At 57.8% G+C, this 24250-nt stretch overlaps 1 protein-coding gene across 1 annotated transcript; it reads right to left on the bottom strand.

Moving 5' to 3' along the window:
- Positions 1 to 2375: 2375 nt before the first annotated feature.
- ALG14 (ALG14 UDP-N-acetylglucosaminyltransferase subunit) lies at positions 2376 to 21910 on the bottom strand. Its single transcript, XM_069967733.1, has 4 exons — positions 21704 to 21910; positions 12823 to 12986; positions 9284 to 9406; positions 2376 to 3155 (listed from the first exon to the last, which is right to left on the bottom strand). The coding sequence occupies exons 1-4, from the start codon at positions 21843 to 21845 to the stop codon at positions 2925 to 2927; spliced, it is 660 nt and encodes a 219-aa protein (XP_069823834.1). The 5' UTR covers positions 21846 to 21910; the 3' UTR covers positions 2376 to 2924.
- Positions 21911 to 24250: the final 2340 nt, after the last annotated feature.

Genomic DNA, 24250 nt, shown 5'->3' with positions numbered 1-24250 from the left:
TGGTCTTTCTTGGGCGCCCTGGAGCCTTTTATGCCAACAATGGAACCTCTCTCCTTGAAGTTCTTGATGATGCGATGGATTGGTGACTGAGGGGCAATCTTTCTAGCTGCGATACTTTTCCCTATTCGGGCATTTTTGTGCAGTGCAATGATGATTACACATGTTTCTTTAGCGATAACCATGGTAACAGAAGAGAAACAATGATGCCAAGCACCAGCCTCCTTTTAAAGTGTCCAGTGGTGTCATTCTTACTTAATCATGACAGATTGATCTCCAGCCCTGTCCTCACCAACACCCACAACTGTGTTAATGGAGCAATCACTGAAACAATGTTAGCTGCTCCTTGTAAGGCCGGGCTGCAATGATGGTGAAATGTGTTTTGGGGGAATAAGTTCATTTTCTAGGCAAATATTGACTGTGCAAGTAATTGCTGTTAAGCTGATCCCTCTGTATAACATTCTGGACTATATGCAAATTGCCATTTTAAAAACTGAAGCAGTGGACTTTGTAAAAATTAATATTTGTATCATTCTCAAAACTTTTGGCCATGACTGTTACACTATAGCAGTGAGTAAGTGCAGGCACATTATAGCAGCAGTGTGTATAGCTGAGTGTGAGTGCAGGCACATTATAGCAGCAGTGTGTATAGCTGAGTGTGAGTGCAGGCACATAGCAGCAGTGTGTATAGCTGAGTGTGAGTGCAGGCACATTATAGCAGCAGTGTGTATAGTTGAGTGTAAGGGCAAATTCTAAACACAAAAACAAAGTGCCTAACTAAGGAAGTTGACAGGGTGGTAGAAACCACCAAACAAACCAGAAACGGCCCTAAACCCAAATCTCACCCTCTTCAACTTTCTATACTAGTAAAATGTAAATATAATGGCTCACTAGTAAAAATAGGTATCTATATGTGTTGTGCAACTTTAAAAGCACACTAATCCCCCACCAGCAGAGTGGAGTAATAGTCCCTAGTGTGTAAGTGGAGTAGCTGCAATCTGCTGTCTAATGGAATCTTACTATCTTGCTTGGCTGATGGTATAGTCATATCTACGACATAAACCGCATAGCCCCTACTACTCACCGCCAAGCACAAGGAGGAGGAGGGGGCTTCTACTCACCGCCGGGCACCAGGGAGGAGGAAGGGGCACCAGGGAGAACGAGGGGGCTTCTACTCACCGCCGGGCACCAGGGAGAAGGAAGGGGCACCTACTCACCGCCGGGCACCAGGGAGGAGGAAGGGGCACCAGGGAGAAGGAGGGGGCTTCTACTCACCGCCGAGCACCAGGGAGGAGGAAGGGGCACCAGGGAGAAGGAGGAAGCTTCTACTCACCGCCGAGCACCAGGGAGGAGGAAGGGGCACCAGGGAGAAGGAGGAGGCTTCTACTCACCGCCGAGCACCAGGGAGGAGGAAGGGGCACCAGGGAGAAGGAGGAAGCTTCTACTAACCGCCGAGCACCAGGGAGGAGGAAGGGGCACCAGGGAGAAGGAGGAGGCTTCTACTCACCGCCGAGCACCAGGGAGGAGGAAGGGGCACCAGGGAGAAGGAGGAAGCTTCTACTTACCGCCGAGCACCAGGGAGAAGGAGGAAGCTTCTACTCACCGCCGAGCACCAGGGAGGAGGAAGGGGCACCAGGGAGAAGGAGGAGGCTTCTACTCACCGCCGAGCACCAGGGAGGAGGAAGGGGCACCAGGGAGAAGGAGGAAGCTTCTACTCACCGCCGAGCACCAGGGAGGAGGAAGGGGCACCAGGGAGAAGGAGGAGGCTTCTACTCACCGCCGAGCACCAGGGAGGAGGAAGGGGCACCAGGGAGAAGGAGGAGGCTTCTACTCACCGCCGAGCACCAGGGAGGAGGAAGGGGCACTAGGGAGAGAAGGAGGGGGCTTCTACTCACTACTGAGCGTGGGGTCTGAATACCGAGCACCAGAGGAAATTTCAGGTTTCCTAGTTTAATACATTTGAAATAAATGACGGGGGCCACACACGGTAGCGGCAGTACACACGACAGGGGCCACACACGGTAGCGGCAGTACACATGACGGGGGCCACACACGGTAGCGGCAGTACACACGACGGGGTTATACTCTACACATCGCCTGCCCTGATGTTTTCCCACAAATAGATAATCAGACGATCACCAGAAGAGGCTATAATCCCCCCTACAATTACCGTAATAATCGGCTCTCCCTGTAACAGAGCGTCTCTTATACACGGACACAGGCCGCTCACTGTCACATACGGCTATGATGCTGTGGAGCCAATCATCCTGCACCACGGCTGACCCCCACACCGGCCATAGTCCGTACCAGGAAGGGGGTGAACTATCCCAGATCTCTGGAGGATCTCTCTGGATCAGGGCACAATGTATGAGATAGGACAGGATGAACAGTCCCTTTATTACATTATAAGATCCCGGAAAGGAGAGGGGCCCCTGTGAAGAGACAATGGGGGCCCCTGCCTGAGGCGGACAGAATAGTGGTGCAGTTAGTGGCGGTATTATGGCTATGACCCCTGGCTGAGTACTGATCTAGGATGAAACCAGTGTAGTATCGCGCAGTCACCCACGTCTGGTCCAGTACAATCACAACATGTCTGACAAGGAGGTGACACCTCACACCGTCCCTTACATCCACACCCAGCACCAACATAGCAATGTACAGATCAGATCCATAGCGTCAACGTCTGACATCTATACGTTACATCTACTACTGACATAGGAAACACAGGATGATGGGGGTGACTGTATCCATGATGGGACCACCGCTACCCCAATACAAGGCAGCCATCTAGGGCAGAGGGTAGTGGCTACTCCTAGTTACTGGGCTTATTACAAGTTATAGATACAGGCCAGGACCTCCACATCGGATAGCTGCTTAGCTGGGGGCCGATCCTCGTACAGGACCATGACATAGACCAGTCACAGTCGTCATACAATCCTGCCCAGGTATACAGAGTTTGGATACTTGTCCTTTAGAAGAGGCCACTGGACGATGAAGTGGTCAGCTACATAGTAGAGGATCTTTCCCGACAACGACAAGGATTCTACGCGACAAATACTTTCCACGTAGATGATGAGGATTTTCTTAATGCCCAAGATGCCAAGAAGAATGGCGGAGAAGCAGATGGGGATGCAGGTGCCAGGCCCGTTACATAAAATCTGCAAGAGAAACACAAGTCACAAACATTGTAATGAGGGACGGATAACAAGTCCTATATCCATCCGTCACCCATAATCACAGTCACGTTATGTTCCCGCCCTAATTAGTGACGCCACCCGCCAGTGTCCCACATCACGGCCAGTGTGTCTATAGGGGCCCTATGATAGAGCCAGAGTCTGTCCTGCTGAACATACAGTGCGGAGATGGGCCGCCAGGTCCGGAGAGGCCACACCATCACATACAGTGCGGAGATGGGCCGCCAGGTCCTGAGAGGCCACACCATCACATACAGTGCGGAGATGGGCCGCCAGGTCCTGAGAGGCCACACCATCACATACAGTGCGGAGATGGGCCGCCAGGTCCGGAGAGGCCACACCATCACATACAGTGCGGAGATGGGCCGCCAGGTCCGGAGAGGCCACACCATCACATACAGTGCGGAGATGGGCCGCCAGGTCCTGAGAGGCCACACCATCACATACAGTGCGGAGATGGGCCGCGGGGGCCTGAGAGGCCACACCATCACATACAGTGCGGAGAGGCCACACCATCACATACAGTGCGGAGAGGCCACACCATCACATACAGTGCGGAGATGGGCCGCGGGGGCCTGAGAGGCCACACCATCACATACAGTGCGGAGATGGGCCGCCGGGTGCGGAGAGGCCACACCATCACATACAGTGCGGAGAGGCCACACCATCACATACTGTACAGAGATGGGCCGCGGGGGCCTGAGAGGCCACACCATCACATACAGTGCGGAGATGGGCCGCCGGGTGCGGAGAGGCCACACCATCACATACAGTGCGGAGATGGGCCGCGGGGGCCTGAGAGGCCACACCATCACATACAGTGCGGAGATGGGCAGCCGGGTCCGGAGAGGCCACACCATCACATACAGCGCGGAGAGGCCACACCATCACATACAGCGCGGAGAGGCCACACCATCACATACAGCGCGGAGAGGCCACACCATCACATACAGTGCGGAGATGGGCCGCCGGGTCCGGAGAGGCCACACCATCACATACAGTGCGGAGATGGGCCGCCGGGTCCGGAGAGGCCACACCATCACATACAGCGCGGAGATGGGCCGCGGGGGCCTGAGAGGCCACACCATCACATACAGTGCGGAGATGGGCCGCCGGGTGCGGAGAGGCCACACCATCACATACAGTGCGGAGATGGGCTGCCGGGTCCGGAGAGGCCACACCATCACATACAGTGCGGAGAGGCCACACAATCACATACGGTGCGGAGATGGGCCGCCGGGTCCGTAGAGGCCACACCATCACATACAGTGCGGAGATGGGCCGCGGGGGCCTGAGAGGCCACACCATCACATACAGTGCGGAGATGGGCCGCCGTGTGCGGAGAGGCCACACCATCACATACAGTGCGGAGATGGGCCGCCGGGTGCGGAGAGGCCACACCATCACATACAGTGCGGAGATGGGCCGCCGGGTCCGGAGAGAGGCCACACAATCACATACGGTGCAGAGATGGGCCGCCGGGTCCTGAGAGGCCACACCATCACATACAGCGCGGAGAGGCCACACATCACATACAGCGCGGAGAGGCCACACCATCACATACAGCGCGGAGAGGCCACACCATCGCATACTGTACAGAGATGGGCCGCCAGGTCCGGAGAGGCCACACCATCACATACAGCGCGGAGATGGGCCGCCAGGTCCTGAGAGGCCACACCCATCACATACAGCGCGGAGATGGGCCGCCGGGTCCGGAGAGGCCACACCATCACATACAGCGCGGAGATGGGCCGCCGGGTCCGGAGAGGCCACACCATCACATACAGTGCGGAGATGGGCCGCGGGGTCCGGAGAGGCCACACCATCACATACAGCGCGGAGAGGCCACACTATCACAGCCGCTGCCGTCCCAGGTGCTCAGAGATCTCACTACTCACCTTGCACAAATGACAGCGGCACTCTCCTAGAGAGCGATGAGATGGCGGCAAGTATTATTCTGCTAAAGATCAGGCCCCTACTAGGAGATGGCACAACCAGGGAGGAAAGGGGAACGGCGGTAAAGTCACCTCAGCTACACTCAGGATACGCCAGTTCAAATCTTATATCGGCCTTTGTGTGTGTGTGGGGGGGGGCGGCTATACGCTGCACTGTGTGTGTGGGGGGGGGGCGGCTATACGCTGCACTATGTGTGTGTGGGGGGGGGGCGGCTATACGCTGCACTGTGTGTGTGGGGGAGGGGGGCGGCTATACGCTGCACTGTGTGTGTGGGGGGGGGGGGCGGCTATACGCTGCACTGTGTGTGTGGGGGGGGGGGCGGCTAAACGCGGCACTGTGTGTGTGTGGGGGGGGGGCGGCTATACGCTGCACTGTGTGTGTGGGGGAGGGGGGCGGCTATACGCTGCACTGTGTGTGTGGGGGGGGGCGGCTATACGCTGCACTGTGTGTGTGGGGGGGCGGCTATACGCTGCACTGTGTGGGGGGGGGCGGCTATACGCTGCACTGTGTGTGTGGGGGGGGGGCGGCTATACGCTGCACTGTGTGTGTGGGGGGGGGGCGGCTATACGCTGCGCTGTGTGGGGGGGGGGCGGCTATACGCTGCACTGTGTGGGGGGGGGGGGCGGCTATACGCTGCACTGTGTGGGGGGGGGGGCGGCTATACGCTGCACTGTGTGGGGGGGGGGCGGCTATACGCTGCACTGTGTGGGGGGGGGGGGCGGCTATACGCTGCACTGTGTGTGGGGGGGGCGGCTATACGCTGCACTGTGTGTGTGGGGGGGGGGGCGGCTATACGCTGCACTGTGTGGGGGGGGGGCGGCTATACGCAGCACTGTGTGTGGGGGGGGGGGGGGGCGGCTATACGCTGCACTGTGTGGGGGGGGGCGGCTATACGCTGCACTGTGTGGGGGGGGCGGCTATATGCTGCACTGTGTGTGTGGGGGGGGGGCGGCTATACGCTGCACTGTGTGTGTGTGGGGGGGGCGGCTATACGCTGCACTGTGTGTGTGTGTGGGGGGCGGCTATACGCTGCACTGTGTGTGTGGGGGGGGGGGCGGCTATACGCTGCACTGTGTGTGTGTGGGGGGGGCGGCTATACGCTGCACTGTGTGTGTGGGGGGGGCGGCTATACGCTGCACTGTGTGTGGGGGGGGGGCGGCTATACGCTGCACTGTGTGGGGGGGGGGGCGGCTATACGCTGCACTGTGTGGGGGGGGGCGGCTATACGCTGCACTGTGTGTGTGGGGGGGGGCGGCGATACGCTGCACTGTGTGTGTGGGGGGGGCGGCTATACGCTGCACTGTGTGTGTGGGGGGGCGGCTATACGCTGCACTGTGTGTGTGGGGGAGGGGGGCGGCTATACGCTGCACTGTGTGTGTGGGGGGGGAGGCGGCTATACGCTGCACTGTGTGTGGGGGGGAGGGGGGCGGCTATACGCTGCACTGTGTGTGTGGGGGGGGGGGCGGCTATACGCTGCACTGTGTGTGTGGGGGGGGAGGCGGCTATACGCTGCACTGTGTGTGTGGGGGGGGGGGCGGCTATACGCTGCACTGTGTGTGTGGGGGAGGGGGGCGGCTATACGCTGCACTGTGTGTGTGGGGGAGGGGGGCGGCTATACGCTGCACTGTGTGTGGGGGGGAGGGGGGCGGCTATACGCTGCACTGTGTGTGTGGGGGGGGGGGCGGCTATACGCTGCACTGTGTGTGGGGGGGAGGGGCGGCTATACGCTGCACTGTGTGTGTGTGGGGGGGCGGCTATACGCTGCACTGCGGGGATCTATCAGTGTCCCCCAACACCACCTCCCATCATAGCCCGAGAGCGGAGCCTGCTGGGGGAGTAGTCCATGTGCACACTGAGGACCCCCCCCCCCCATTGTCCTGGCAGGTAGAGGGGGGGGGGGCGCGATGGGAAACTGCACAAGGTCACAATGTGGAAGAGAAAAAAACTGCAAGAAACTGGAACCTGAGGATTCTGGGAAGAGAAGAGACGCTGATCGCCAAATGTCACCGGGGGTCGGAGGTCACCGCCGAGAACAGGCCGCCATTATCCCCACAGCAGCTGCCGCAACAAGGGATCCACACACCGGAGAGGGACCCCGACCCCCCGCATGTATCTCAGCATCGCCCCCTCCCCACCATACACCGGAGAGGGACCCCGACCCCCGCATGTATCTCAGCATCGCCCCCTCCCCACCATACACAGGAGAGGGACCCCGACCCCCCGCATGTATCTCAGCATCGCCCCCTCCCCCTCCCCACCATACACAGGAGAGGGACCCCGACCCCCCGCATGTATCTCAGCATCGCCCCCTCCCCCTCCCCACCATACACAGGAGAGGGACCCCGACCCCCCGCATGTATCTCAGCATCGCCCCCTCCCCACCATACACAGGAGAGGGACCCCGACCCCCCGCATGTATCTCAGCATCGCCCCCTCCCCCTCCCCACCATACACAGGAGAGGGACCCCGACCCCCCGCATGTATCTCAGCATCGCCCCCTCCCCCTCCCCACCATACACAGGAGAGGGACCCCGACCCCCCGCATGTATCTCAGCATCGCCCCCGCCCCCTCCCCACCATACACAGGAGAGGGACCCCGACCCCCAGCATGTATCTCAGCATCGCCCCCTCCCCCTCCCCACCATACACAGGAGAGGGACCCCGACCCCCGCATGTATCTCAGCATCGCCCCCCTCCCCACCATACCCCGGAGAGGGACCCCGACCCCCCGCATGTATCTCAGCATCGCCCCCTCCCCACCAAACACCGGAGAGGGACCCCGACCCCCGCAGGTATCTCAGCATCGCCCCCTCCCCACCATACACCGGAGAGGGACCCCGACCCCCGCATGTATCTCAGCATCGCCCCCTCCCCCTCCCCACCATACACCGGAGAGGGACCCCGACCCCCCGCATGTATCTCAGCATCGCCCCCTCCCCACCATACACAGGAGAGGGACCCCGACCCCCCGCATGTATCTCAGCATCGCCCCCTCCCCACCATACACAGGAGAGGGACCCCGACCCCCCCGCATGTATCTCAGCATCGCCCCCTCCCCCTCCCCACCATACACAGGAGAGGGACCCCGACCCCCAGCATGTATCTCAGCATCGCCCCCTCCCCCTCCCCACCATACACAGGAGAGGGACCCCGACCCCCGCATGTATCTCAGCATCGCCCCCTCCCCACCATACACCGGAGAGGGACCCCGACCCCCCGCATGTATCTCAGCATCGCCCCCTCCCCACCATACACCGGAGAGGGACCCCGACCCCCGCATGTATCTCAGCATCGCCCCCTCCCCACCATACACCGGAGAGGGACCCCGACCCCCGCATGTATCTCAGCATCGCCCCCTCCCCCTCCCCACCATACACCGGAGAGGGACCCCGACCCCCCGCATGTATCTCAGCATCGCCCCCTCCCCACCATACACCGGAGAGGGACCCCGACCCCCGCATGTATCTCAGCATCGCCCCCTCCCCACCATACACAGGAGAGGGACCCCGACCCCCCGCATGTATCTCAGCATCGCCCCCTCCCCCTCCCCACCATACACAGGAGAGGGACCCCGACCCCCCGCCTGTATCTCAGCATCGCCCCCTCCCCCTCCCCACCATACACAGGAGAGGGACCCCGACCCCCCGCATGTATCTCAGCATCGCCCCCTCCCCACCATACACAGGAGAGGGACCCCAACCCCCCGCATGTATCTCAGCATCGCCCCCTCCCCACCATACACCGGAGAGGGACCCCGACCCCCGCATGTATCTCAGCATCGCCCCCTCCCCACCATACACAGGAGAGTGACCCCAACCCCCCGCATCTCAGCACCACCCCACACCATGTATCTCAGCATCACCCCCTCCCCCGCCCCACCATACACAGGAAAGGGACCCCGACCCCCCGCATGTATCTCAGCATCAACCCCAAACCCCCCCCCCCCCACCATACACAGGAGAGGGACCCCCCCCTGCATGTATCTCAGCATCGCCCCCTCCCCCAACTATCTTCTCACTGCACCTACAGGGAGGAGTGTATCACCAATGTATCCAATCACTATGGGGCGGCCCTGTGGATGGGGATGAGCAGCAGCCTTAACCCACATAACCACATCAGGTATCCGAGCTACGTACCACGTCAGGCATCAGCCGATACGTTACTGGGAGGGAATAGGCGCAGGAGCGGAGGGTGGAGAGGAGGGAGGAGCTCCAGGACTGGCGGACTTCTCTGCTGCGGGGGATACGCTGGATGGTGTACTGCAAGAGAGGGGAAGAGAGCGGACGTTATTCACACAGAGCGAGTGGAGAGAGCGGACGTTATGCACACAGAGCGAGTGGAGAGAGCGGACGTTATGCACACAGAGCGAGTGGAGAGAGCGGACGTTATGCACACAGAGCGAGCACTATGATAGGAGAGTATGGCGGGGGGGGCGCTGTGATGGGAGAGTATGGCGGGGGTAGGCTGTGATGGGAGAGTATGGGGGGGGTAGGCTGTGATGGGAGAGTATGGCGGGGGTAGGCTGTGATGGGAGAGTATGGCGGGGGTAGGCTGTGATGGGAGAGTATGGCGGGGGTAGGCTGCGATGGGAGAGTATGGCGGGGGGGGGGCGCTGTGATGGGAGAGTATGGCGGGGGGGGGGGCGCTGTGATGGGAGAGTATGGCGGGGGTAGGCTGTGATGGGAGAGTATGGCGGGGGGGGGGGGAGGCTGAGGATGGTTGTAGTTTGGGAGGAGATTGGCGGTGGGGAAGGGGGGAGCGGGAGGCAGAGAGCAATATCCTGCGATGCTGCGGATTGTGGAGTAGACAATCACATGGGGTTCGGCTTCCTGTTCCAATGTGATGGTGACATATACCATAGCGTCCTGGCAGTGCCTCCTTGCTCTGCGCTCAGGCCCTGCAGGTGTACAGTCAGACGCGCGATGTGCTGCAGATCCCCAAAGGTGACACATTGGAATGTATCGCCATCTAGTGGCAGGAAGATTACACAACAGTCAGTCTAGTCTCCGCAGATGATAAAGAGCCTCGATTTACTCCCGACCCTTGGGGGTCCTGACCAGGTTTGCAGCCCCTGCAGCGGGGATTGTGTCACCTCCTCCTTACACATCTTCTCCACAGCTTTCGGGGCTGTCGCTGAGATCGCTCCAGGGCCATGGAAGGTTTGTCACTGAGCCACTCCTCAGTTATCCCGGCCAGGGGGGGAGGGGGTTGTTCCTTCTAAGTTGTCCCTGCTGGGGGGGGGGGATCCTCCTTCGTTGTCCCAGGTGGTGGTGGGGTGCAGGTTGTCACGGCTCGGGGGTCATTGTCAGCTGGAAGACCCGGTCACCACCCGTCCTCACTGCGGGAAGGAGGTTGTTGTATCTGGTGATACACGGCCGTATCCATCCTCCCTTCTATATACTGCAGTCAGGCCCCCAGACAATGATGAACACACACAGTTAATGCAGCGTCAGCTGACTGTACGGCGGCAGCAGTGGGAAGGGGTCACACAGACTGTACGGCGGCAGCAGTGGGAAGGGGTCACACAGACTGTACGGCGGCAGCAGTGGGAAGGGGTCACACAGACTGTACGGCGGCAGCAGTGGGAAGGGGTCACACAGACTGTACGGCGGCAGCAGTGGGAAGGGGTCACACAGACTGTACGGCGGCAGCAGTGGGAAGGGGTCACACAGACTGTACGGCGGCAGCAGTGGGAAGGGGTCACACAGACTGTACGGCGGCAGCAGTGGGAAGGGGTCACACAGACTGTACGGCGGCAGCAGTGGGAAGGGGTCACACAGACTGTACGGCGGCAGCAGTGGGAAGGGGTCACACAGACTGTACGGCGGCAGCAGTGGGAAGGGGTCACACAGACTGTACGGCGGAAGCAGTGGGAAGGGGTCACACAGACTGTACGGCGGAAGCAGTGGGAAGGGGTCACACAGACTGTACGGCGGCAGCAGTGGGAAGGGGTCACACAGACTGTACGGCGGCAGCAGTGGGAAGGGGTCACACAGACTGTACGGCGGCAGCAGTGGGAAGGGGTCACACAGACTGTACGGCGGAAGCAGTGGGAAGGGGTCACACAGACTGTACGGCGGCAGCACAGCAGCAGTGGGAAGGGGTCACACAGACTGTACGGCGGCAGCAGTGGGAAGGGGTCACACAGACTGTACGGCGGCAGCAGTGGGAAGGGGTCACACAGACTGTACGGCGGCAGCAGTGGGAAGGGGTCACACAGACTGTACGGCGGCAGCAGTGGGAAGGGGTCACACAGACTGTACGGCGGCAGCAGTGGGAAGGGGTCACACAGACTGTACGGCGGCAGCAGTGGGAAGGGGTCACACAGACTGTACGGCGGCAGCAGTGGGAAGGGGTCACACAGACTGTACGGCGGCAGCAGTGGGAAGGGGTCACACAGACTGTACGGCGGCAGCAGTGGGAAGGGGTCACACAGACTGTACGGCGGCAGCAGTGGGAAGGGGTCACACAGACTGTACGGCGGCAGCAGTGGGAAGGGGTCACACAGACTGTACGGCGGCAGCAGTGGGAAGGGGTCACACAGACTGTACGGCGGCAGCAGTGGGAAGGGGTCACACAGACTGTACGGCGGCAGCAGTGGGAAGGGGTCACACAGACTGTACGGCGGCAGCAGTGGGAAGGGGTCACACAGACTGTACGGCGGCAGCAGTGGGAAGGGGTCACACAGACTGTACGGCGGCAGCAGTGGGAAGGGGTCACACAGACTGTACGGCGGCAGCAGTGGGAAGGGGTCACACAGACTGTACGGCGGCAGCACAGCAGCAGCGGGAAGGGGTTACACAGACTGTACGGCAGCAGCACAGCAGCAGCGGGAAGGGGTTACACAGACTGTACGGCGGCAGCACAGCAGCAGTGGGAAGGGGTTACACAGACTGTACGGCGGCAGCACAGCAGCAGTGGGAAGGGGTTACACAGACTGTACAGCGGCAGCAGCACAGCAGCAGCGGGAAGGGGTTACACAGACTGTACAGCGGCAGCAGCACAGCAGCAGCGGGAAGGGGTTACACAGACTGTACGGCAGCAGCAGTGGGAAGGGGTTACACAGACTGTACGGCAGCAGCAGTGGGAAGGGGTTACACAGACTGTACGGCAGCAGCAGTGGGAAGGGGTTACACAGACTGTACGGCGGCAGCACAGCAGCAGTGGGAAGGGGTTACACAGACTGTACGGCAGCAGCAGTGGGAAGGGGTTACACAGACTGTACGGCGGCAGCACAGCAGCAGTGTGAAGGGGTTACACAGACTGTACGGCGGCAGCACAGCAGCAGTGGGAAGGGGTTACACAGACTGTACGGCAGCAGCAGTGGGAAGGGGTTACACAGACTGTACGGCGGCAGCACAGCAGCAGTGTGAAGGGGTTACACAGACTGTACGGCGGCAGCACAGCAGCAGTGGGAAGGGGTTACACAGACTGTACGGCAGCAGCACAGCAGCAGTGGGAAGGGGTTACACAGACTGTACGGCAGCAGCACAGCAGCAGTGGGAAGGGGTTACACAGACTGTACGGCAGCAGCAGTGGGAAGGGGTTACACAGACTGTACGGCGGCAGCACAGCAGCAGTGGGAAGGGGTTACACAGACTGTACAGCAACAACAAGATGGTACATTTGTAATTAAGATTAGGTAGAAAGTTGCTTAAAGGTTTTCTTCTGTAACCTGGTGACATTCCCCGGCGTCTGCAGATGTCTTATCCTTAGAAGCCTCAAAGGTACGAATCTTCTCTTCACTCATCCGATCGGTCTCAGCAAGAACGTAATGTACGGGATAATAGGATGTGGACAGAGCGCTGAGAAGCCGTAGGACTTCAGTCGTGTGTCCTCCTGAGAGGGAGAGAAAAGTATACAGTACTGAAGTATACGGGAGAAACAGGGCGGCGACACGGAGGATATATCTATGGAAGACGTCACCTCATATCATCAGACACATTGTGTGTTCATACACAGGGGACAACGACAACACCACCGGAGGATATCCAGCACACAGGGGATAGGGGCCTACAGGATACACAGCACACAGGGGATAGGGGCCTACAGGATATCCAGCACACAGGGGGAGGGGCCTACAGGATATCCAGCACACAGGGGATAGGGGCCTACAGGATATACAGCACACAGGGGGGAGGGGCCTACAGGATATCCAGCACACAGGGGGAGGGGCCTACAGGATATCCAGCACACAGGGGATAGGGGCCTACAGGATATCCAGCACACAGGGGGAGGGGCCTACAGGATATCCAGCACACAGGGGATAGGGGCCTACAGGATATCCAGCACACAGGGGATAGGGGCCTACAGGGTATCCAGCACACAGGGGGAGGGGCCTACAGGATATCCAGCACACAGGGGATAGGGGCCTACAGGGTATCCAGCACACAGGGGATAGGGGCCTACAGGATATCCAGCACACAGGGGATAGGGGCCTACAGGATATCCAGCACACAGGGGGAGGGGCCTACAGGATATCCAGCACACAGGGGGAGGGGCCTACAGGATATCCAGCACACAGGGGGAGGGGCCTACAGGATATCCAGCACACAGGGGGAGGGGCCTACAGGATATCCAGCACACAGGGGGAGGGGCCTACAGGATATCCAGCACACAGGGGGAGGGGCCTACAGGATATCCAGCACACAGGGGGGAGGGGCCTACAGGATATCCAGCACACAGGGGGGAGGGGCCTACAGGATATCCAGCACACAGGGGATAGGGGCCTACAGGATATCCAGCACACAGGGGATAGGGGCCTACAGGATATCCAGCACACAGGGGATAGGGGCCTACAGGATATCCAGCACACAGGGGAGAGGGGCCTACAGGATATCCAGCACACAGGGGATAGGGGCCTACAGGATATCCAGCACACAGGGGATAGGGGCCTACAGGATATCCAGCACACAGGGGATAGGGGCCTACAGGATATCCAGCACACAGGGGGGAGGGGCCTACAGGATATCCAGCACACAGGGGGGAGGGGCCTACAGGATATCCAGCACACAGGGGGAGGGGCCTACAGGATATCCAGCACACAGGGAATAGGGGCCTACAGGATATCCAGCACACATGGGGGAGGGGCCTACAGGATATCCAGCACACAGGGGATAGGGGCCTACAGGATATCCAGCACACAGGGGGAGGGGCCTACAGGATATCCAGCACACAGGGGGAGGGGCCTACAGGATATCCAGCACACAGGGGGAGGGGCCTACAGGATACACAGCACACAGGGGATAGGGGCCTACAGGATATACAGCACACAGGGATAGGGGCCTACAGGATACACAGCACACAGGGATAGGGGCCTACAGGGTATACAGCACACAGGGGGAGGGGCCTACAGGATATCCAGCACAAAGGGGGAGGGGCCTACAGGGTATCCAGCACACAGGGGGAGGGGCCTACAGGATATCCAGCACACAGGGGGGAGGGGCCTACAGGATATCCAGCACACAGGGGGGAGGGGCCTACAGGATATCCAGCACACAGGGGGAGGGGCCTACAGGATATCCAGCACACAGGGGGGAGGGGCCTACAGGATATCCAGCACACAGGGGGGAGGGGCCTACAGGATATCCAGCACACAGGGGGAGGGGCCTACAGGATATCCAGCACACAGGGGATAGGGGCCTACAGGGTATACAGCACACAGGGGATAGGGGCCTACAGGGTATACAGCACACAGGGGATAGGGGCCTACAGCACACAGGGGGAGGGGCCTACAGGATACACCGCACACAGGGGGAGGGGCCTACAGGGTAAACAGCACACAGGGGATAGGGGCTAGTGATGTCATGATACCAGAACTTTGAGTTCGATACCGATACTAACTTTTTTATTTCGATACTCAATACCAATTCGATACTTAGTAAAGTATAAAAAAACAAAACAAAATACAGTGGTAGAAATATAATACCCCTGCACTATTAGGCTACAAACCCACTTGCCGGATCTGCAGCGAGTCCCCTCGCTGCGTATTTGCAGCGAGACTCGCTGCAGATCCCGGCCCTATACTTTTAATGGCAGACAAACACGCAGCAGGGATGTACATCCCTGCTGCGAGTTTGTCTGCAGCCCACCCCATTAACCCCCCGGCCGCCGGAGCTGATACTTCACCTGATCCCGGTCACCTGATCCCGATGTCTTCAGCAAGCCGGAGCGGGGACCAGGTGAAGTATATGCTCCAGCCAGCCGCCTGCAGCCCCAGCCGCCCCCCCCCCCCCCCCCCCCGCCATTAAAAGTCTGCCATTAAAAGTATAGGGCCGGGATCTGCAGCGAGTCTCGCTGCAAATATGCAGCAAGGGGGCTCGCTGCAGACCCGCCAAGTGGGTTTGTAGCCTTACAGTGATACCAATTTTTGGACTATTTTTATTTTATTTTGTTAAAAATAAAGTTAGTGATATCTGTCTAAGAGCTCTGCTGCATTAGCTATCACGAAGACAGCTCTGCTACATCAGCTATCACTAAGACAGCTCTGCTACATCAGCTATCACTAAGACAGCTCTGCTACATCAGCTATCACTAAGACAGCTCTGCTACATCAGCTATCACTAAGACAGCTCTGCTACATCAGCTATCACTAAGACAGCTCTGCTGCATCAGATAACACTAAGACAGCTCTGCTGCATCAGATAACACTAAGACAGCTCTGCTACATCAGCTATCACTAAGACAGCTCTGCTACATCAGCTATCACTAAGACAGCTCTGCTACATCAGCTATCACTAAGACAGCTCTGCTGCATCAGATAACACTAAGACAGCTCTGCTGCATCAGATAACACTAAGACAGCTCTGCTACATCAGCTATCACTAAGACAGCTCTGCTACATCAGCTATCACTAAGACAGCTCTGCTACATCAGCTATCACTAAGACAGCTCTGCTGCATCAGATAACACTAAGACAGCTCTGCTGCACCACCCATCACTAAGACAGCTCTGCTACATCAGCTATCACTAAGACAGCTCTGCTACATCAGCTATCACTAAGACAGCTCTGCTACATCAGCTATCACTAAGACAGCTCTGCTACATCAGCTATCACTAAGACAGCTCTGCTACATCAGCTATCACTAAGACAGCTCTGCTGCATCAGATAACACTAAGACAGCTCTGCTACATCAGCTATCACTAAGACAGCTCTGCTACATCAGCTATCACTAAGACAGCTCTGCTACATCAGCTATCACTAAGACAGCTCTGCTACATCAGCTATCACTAAGACAGCTCTGCTACATCAGCTATCACTAAGACAGCTCTGCTACATCAGCTATCACTAAGACAGCTCTGCTACATCAGCTATCACTAAGACAGCTCTGCTACATCAGCTATCACTAAGACAGCTCTGCTACATCAGCTATCACTAAGACAGCTCTGCTACATCAGCTATCACTAAGACAGCTCTGCTACATCAGCTATCACTAAGACAGCTCTGCTACATCAGCTATCACTAAGACAGCTCTGCTACATCAGCTATCACTAAGACAGCTCTGCTACATCAGCTATCACTAAGACAGCTCTGCTACATCAGCTATCACTAAGACAGCTCTGCTACATCAGCTATCACTAAGACAGCTCTGCTACATCAGCTATCACTAAGACAGCTCTGCTACATCAGCTATCACTAAGACAGCTCTGCTACATCAGCTATCACTAAGACAGCTCTGCTACATCAGCTATCACTAAGACAGCTCTGCTACATCAGCTATCACTAAGACAGCTCTGCTACATCAGCTATCACTAAGACAGCTCTGCTACATCAGCTATCACTAAGACAGCTCTGCTACATCAGCTATCACTAAGACAGCTCTGCTACATCAGCTATCACTAAGACAGCTCTGCTACATCAGCTATCACTAAGACAGCTCTGCTACATCAGCTATCACTAAGACAGCTCTGCTACATCAGCTATCACTAAGACAGCTCTGCTACATCAGCTATCACTAAGACAGCTCTGCTACATCAGCTATCACTAAGACAGCTCTGCTACATCAGCTATCACTAAGACAGCTCTGCTACATCAGCTATCACTAAGACAGCTCTGCTACATCAGCTATCACTAAGACAGCTCTGCTACATCAGCTATCACTAAGACAGCTCTGCTACATCAGCTATCACTAAGACAGCTCTGCTACATCAGCTATCACTAAGACAGCTCTGCTACATCAGCTATCACTAAGACAGCTCTGCTACATCAGCTATCACTAAGACAGCTCTGCTGCATCAGCTATCACTAAGACAGCTCTGCTACATCAGCTATCACTAAGACAGCTCTGCTACATCAGCTATCACTAAGACAGCTCTGCTACATCCGATATCACTAAGACAGCTCTGCTACATCAGCTATCACTAAGACAGCTCTGCTACATCAGCTATCACTAAGACAGCTCTGCTACATCAGCTATCACTAAGACAGCTCTGCTACATCAGCTATCACTAAGACAGCTCTGCTACATCAGCTATCACTAAGACAGCTCTGCTGCATCAGATAACACTAAGACAGCTCTGCTGCATCAGCCATCACTAAGACAGCTCTGCTGCATCAGCCATCACTAAGACAGCTCTGCTGCATCAGCTATCACTAAGACAGCTCTGCTGCATCAGCTATCACTAAGACAGCTCTGCTGCATCCGATATCACTAAGACAGCTCTGCTGCATCCGATATCACTAAGACAGCTCTGCTACATCAGCTATCACTAAGACAGCTCTGCTGCATCAGCTATCACTAAGACAGCTCTGCTGCACCACCCATCACTAAGACAGCTCTGCTACATCAGATAACACTAAGACAGCTCTGCTACATCAGCTATCACTAAGACAGCTCTGCTGCATCAGCTATCACTAAGACAGCTCTGCTGCATCAGATAACACTAAGACAGCTCTGCTACATCAGCTATCACTAAGACAGCTCTGCTGCATCAGATAACACTAAGACAGCTCTGCTACATCAGATATCACTAAGACAGCTCTGCTACATCAGCTATCACTAAGACAGCTCTGCTGCATCAGCTATCACTAAGACAGCTCTGCTACATCAGCTATCACTAAGACACCTCTGCTACATCAGCTATCACTAAGACAGCTCTGCTACATCAGCTATCACTAAGACAGCTCTGCTACATCAGCTATCACTAAGACAGCTCTGCTACATCAGCTATCACTAAGACAGCTCTGCTGCATCAGATAACACTAAGACAGCTCTGCTACATCAGCTATCACTAAGACAGCTCTGCTACATCAGCTATCACTAAGACAGCTCTGCTACATCAGCTATCACTAAGACAGCTCTGCTGCATCAGCCATCACTAAGACAGCTCTGCTGCATCAGCCATCACTAAGACAGCTCTGCTACATCAGCTATCACTAAGACAGCTCTGCTACATCAGCTATCACTAAGACAGCTCTGCTACATCAGCTATCACTAAGACAGCTCTGCTACATCAGCTATCACTAAGACAGCTCTGCTGCATCAGCTATCACTAAGACAGCTCTGCTGCATCAGATATCACTAAGACAGTGATTGCTGAGGAAGAGGAGGTCACACAGGATCGCACACAGACTATAGCCAGAGCAAGGCCTCCCCCCCCCCCCCCCCCCCCACATCCACCCGCCTCCTCCTCTCCGGGACCTCCCGCTCTCAGTCTTCTCTCCCCAGCCGCCTCCTCCGTCCTCCTCTCCGGGACCTCCTGCTCTCAGTCTTCTCTCCCCACCCGCCTCCTCCGTCCTCCTCTCCGGGACCTCCCGCTCTCAGTCTTCTCTCCCCAGCCGCCTCCTCTCCGGGACCTCCCGCTCTCAGTCTTCTCTCCCCAGCCGCCTCCTCCTCTCCGGGACCTCCCGCTCTCAGTCTTCTCTCCCAAGCCGCCTCCTCCGTCCTCCTCTCCGGGACCTCCCGCTCTCAGTCTTCTCCCCCCAGCCGCCTCCTCCGTCCTCCTCTCCGGGACCTCCCGCTCTCAGTCTTCTCTCCCCAGCCGCCTCCTCCGTCCTCCTCTCCGGGACCTCCCGCTCTCAGTCTTCTCTCCCCACCCGCCTCCTCCGTCCTCCTCTCCGGGACCTCCCGCTCTCAGTCTTCTCTCCCCACCCGCCTCCTCCGTCCTCCTCTCCGGGACCTCCCGTTCTCAGTCTTCTCTCCCCACCCGCCTCCTCCGTCCTCCTCTCCGGGACCTCCCGCTCTCAGTCTTCTCCCCCCAGCCGCCTCCTCCGTCCTCCTCTCCGGGACCTCCCGCTCTCAGTCTTCTCTCCCCACCCGCCTCCTCCTCTCCGGGACCTCCCGCTCTCAGTCTTCTCTCCCCACCCGCCTCCTCCTCTCCGGGACCTCCCGCTCTCAGTCTTCTCTCCCCACCCGCCTCCTCCGTCCTCCTCTCCGGGACCTCCCGCTCTCAGTCTTCTCTCCCCACCCTCCTCCTCCATCCTCCTCTCCGGATCCTCCTGCTCTCAGTCTTCTCTCCCCACCCGCCTCCTCCGTCCTCCTCCGCTCAGCTAGCCGCCGGCCGTGTTCTCTGCACTGTACTTTATGCAGCGTAACATGAAGTATCGATACCAGGAAATCCTGGTATTGAATCGTTTTTTTGCCCGAAATATCGATAGTAGTATCGATATTTCGGTGCATCGTGCATCCCTAATAGGGGCCTACAGGATATCCAGCACACAGTGGGGGAGGGGCCTACAGGATATCCAGCACACAGGGGGGGAGGGGCCTACAGGATATCCAGCACACAGGGGGGGAGGGGCCTACAGGATATCCAGCACACAGGGGGGGAGGGGCCTACAGGATATCCAGCACACAGGGGGGGAGGGGCCTACAGGATATCCAGCACACAGGGGGGGAGGGGCCTACAGGATATCCAGCACACAGGGGGGGAGGGGCCTACAGGATATCCAGCACACAGGGGGGGAGGGGCCTACAGGATATCCAGCACACAGGGGGGGAGGGGCCTACAGGATATCCAGCACACAGGGGGGGAGGGGCCTACAGGATATCCAGCACACAGGGGGGGAGGGGCCTACAGGATATCCAGCACACAGGGGGGAGGGGCCTACAGGATATCCAGCACACAGGGGGGGAGGGGCCTACAGGATATCCAGCACACAGGGGGGGAGGGGCCTACAGGATATCCAGCACACAGGGGGGGAGGGGCCTACAGGATATCCAGCACACAGGGGGGGAGGGGCCTACAGGATATCCAGCACACAGGGGGGGAGGGGCCTACAGGATATCCAGCACACAGGGGGGGGGAGGGGCCTACAGGATATCCAGCACACAGGGGGGGAGGGGCCTACAGGATATCCAGCACACAGGGGGGGGAGGGGCCTACAGGATATCCAGCACACAGGGGGGGAGGGGCCTACAGGATATCCAGCACACAGGGGGGGGAGGGGCCTACAGGATATCCAGCACACAGGGGGGGAGGGGCCTACAGGATATCCAGCACACAGGGGGGGGGGGGGCCTACAGGATATCCAGCACACAGGGGGGGGAGGGGCCTACAGGATATCCAGCACACAGGGGTGGGAAGGGGCCTACAGGATATCCAGCACACAGGGGGGGGAGGGGCCTACAGGATATCCAGCACACAGGGGGGGGAGGGGCCTACAGGATATCCAGCACACAGGGGGGGAGGGGCCTACAGGATATCCAGCACACAGGGGGGGGAGGGGCCTACAGGATATCCAGCACACAGGGGGGGGGAGGGGCCTACAGGATATCCAGCACACAGGGGGGGGAGGGGCCTACAGGATATCCAGCACACAGGGGGGGAGGGGCCTACAGGATATCCAGCACACAGGGGGGAGGGGCCTACAGGATAGCCAGCACACAGGGGGGGGGGCCTACAGGATATCCAGCACACAGGGGGGGGGGCCTACAGGATATCCAGCACACAGGGGGGGGAGGGGCCTACAGGATATCCAGCACACAGGGGGGGGGGCCTACAGGATAGCCAGCACACAGGGGGGGGGGCCTACAGGATATCCAGCACACAGGGGGGGAGGGGCCTACAGGATATCCAGCACACAGGGGGGGGAGGGGCCTACAGGATATCCAGCACACAGGGGGGGGGAGGGGCCTACAGGATATCCAGCACACAGGGGGGGGAGGGGCCTACAGGATATCCAGCACACAGGGGGGGGAGGGGCCTACAGGATAGCCAGCACACAGGGGGGAGGGGCCTACAGGATAGCCAGCACACAGGGGGGGGGGCCTACAGGATATCCAGCACACAGGGGGGGGGGCCTACAGGATATCCAGCACACAGGGGGGGGAGGGGCCTACAGGATATCCAGCACACAGGGGGGGGGGCCTACAGGATAGCCAGCACACAGGGGGGGGGGCCTACAGGATATCCAGCACACAGGGGGGGAGGGGCCTACAGGATATCCAGCACACAGGGGGGGGGGGCCTACAGGATATCCAGCACACAGGGGGGGGGCCTACAGGATATACAGCACACAGGGGGGAGGGGCCTACAGGGTATCCAGCACACAGGGGGAGGGACCTATAGGATGGGGGAGGAGACACGTGACACGCCCCTCCGCACCGACCACTCACCGGAGCCCGCCACCACCAGCAGGCTGACGCGGCCCCTCTTGCCGGGCCTGTGCTCTCCCGCCCCCCGCAGCAGCGCCACCCGGAGCCCGAGCAGCAGGACCCCGAGGAGGAGAGCGAGGCCCGCGGCCAGCAGGAGCTCCATCCTCCCGGAACACCGCCACAGCCAATCCACCGTGGAACGCACAGCACTTCCGCATCCCTGACGTCACAGGATAGTGTTTTACCATGGAGACCACCCGCTGTACTTATTGGCTGCCTGGCTCAGTGACGTACGCACTCTCCCCGCCCCTTCTTAAAGACACAGGCACTAATAATTGTGTCCATCAGACAGTGTGGAGGATTGTTGTGGGGTGTAAGTCTCCTAGAGGGGAGTCTGATCATAGGGATCTATAAGCGGTGTAGGGATCCAGTGACCTCCTCTATAAGCGGTGTAGGGATCCAGTGACCTCATCTATAAGCAGCATAGGGATCCGATGACCTCAGTGGGGTAGGGATTTGGTGACCTCATCTATAAGCGGCGTAGGGATCCGATGACCTCATAAGTGGGGTAGGGATCTGGTGATCTCATCTATAAGCGGCGTAGGGATCCTGTGGCCTCATCTATAAGCAGCATAGGGATCTGGTGGCCTCATCTATAAGCAGCATAGGGATCTGGTGGCCTCATCTATAAGCAGCGTAGGGATCTGGTGACCTCTATAAGCGGCATAGGGATCCACGTGCCTCATCTATAAACAGTATATAGATCCAGTGACCTCATCTATAATCAGCGTAGGGATCCAGTGACCTCATCTATAAGCGGTGTAGGGATCCAGTGACCTCTTTAAGCTGTGTAGGGATCTGGTGGCCTCATCTCTAAGCAGCGTAGGGATCCACGTGCCTCATCTATAAGCAGTGTAGGCATCCAGTGACCTAATCTATAAGCGGCGTAGGGATCCATTGACCTCATCTATAAACAGCATAGGGGTCCAGTGACCTCATTTATAAGCAGCATATAGATTCAGTGACCTCATCTATAATCAGTGTAGGGATCCAGTGACCTCATCTATAAGCGGCGTAGTGATCCAGTGGCCTCTTTAAGTGGTGTAGAGATCTGGTGGCCTCATCTAAAAGCAGCATAGGGATTATTAGGCCTCTTCTATAAGCGGTGTAGGGATCCAGTGACCTCATCTATAAGCAGCATAGAGATCCAGTGACCTCATCTATAAGCAGCATAGGGATCCAGTGAAAGCATCTATAATCAGCGTATGGATCCAGTGACCTAATCTATTAGCGGTATAGGGATCTGGGGGCCTCACCTATAAGTGGTGTAGGGATCCGGTGACCTCTATAAGCAGCGTAAGGATCCGGTGGCCTCATCAATAAGTGGCTTAAGAATCTAGTGACTTTTATATGCAGTGTAGGGATCCGGTGGCCTCATCTATAAGTGGCATAGGGATCCGGTGACCTCTATAAGTGGTGTAGGGATCCGGTGGCCTCATCTATAAGTGGCTTAGGGATCCGGTGACCTCATCTATGAGTGGCATAGGGATCCGGTGACCTCTATATACTTATTGGCTGCCTCGCTCAGTGACGTACGCACTGTTCCTGCCCCTTCTTAAAGACACAGGCACTAATAATTGTGTCCATTACGCAGTGTGGAGGATTGTTGTGGGGTGTAAGTCTCCTCCTAGAGGGGAGTCTGATCATAGGGATCAATAAGCGGTGTAGGGATCTAGTGACCTCATCTATAAGCAGCGTAGGGATCTGGTGACCTCATCTATAAGCACCGTAGGGATCTGGTGGCCTCATCTATAAGTGGCATAGGGATAAGGTGACCACCTCCATAAGTGGCGTAGAGATCTGGTGGCCTCATCTATAAGTGGCATTGGGATCCGATGACCTCATCTATAAGCAGCATAGGGACCCGATGACCTCATAAGTGGGGTAGGGATCTGGTGACCTCATCTATAAGTGGCGTAGGGATCCGATGACCTCTATAAGCGGCGTAAGGATCCGGTGGCCTCATCTATAAGTGGCATAAGGTTCCGGTGACCTCTATAAGCGGTGTAGGGATCCTGTGGCCTCATCTATAAGTGGCGTAGGGATCCGGTGACCTAATCTATAAGCGGCATAAGGATCTGGTGACCTCTATAAGCGGTGTAGGGATCCGGTGGCCTCATCTTTAAGTAGCGTAAGCATCCGGTAACCTCTATAAGCGGTGTAGGGATCCGGTGGCCTCATCTATAAGTGGCGTAGGGATCCGGTGACCTCATCTATAAGCGGCGTAGAGATCCTGTGACCTCTATAAGCGGTGTAGGGATCCGGTTGCCTCATCTATAAGCGGCGTAGGGATCCGGTGACCTCTATAAGTGGTGTAGGGATCCCGTGGCCTCATCTATAAGTGGCGTAGGGAACCGGTGACCTCATCTATGAGTGGCATAGGGATCTGGTGACCTCTATAAGCAGTGTAGAGATTCGGTGGCCTCATCAATAAGCGGCGTAGGGATCCAGTGACCTCTTAAAGCGGTGTAGGGATCTGGTGGCCTCATCTATAAGCAGCGTAGGGAT

Source organism: Dendropsophus ebraccatus, chromosome 4, assembly GCF_027789765.1.
Source record: "Dendropsophus ebraccatus isolate aDenEbr1 chromosome 4, aDenEbr1.pat, whole genome shotgun sequence".
NCBI classification, from domain to species: Eukaryota; Metazoa; Chordata; class Amphibia; order Anura; family Hylidae; genus Dendropsophus; species Dendropsophus ebraccatus.
The sequence above is the reverse complement of the archived record's forward strand: the minus strand, read 5'-3'. Positions and strand labels throughout refer to the sequence as shown.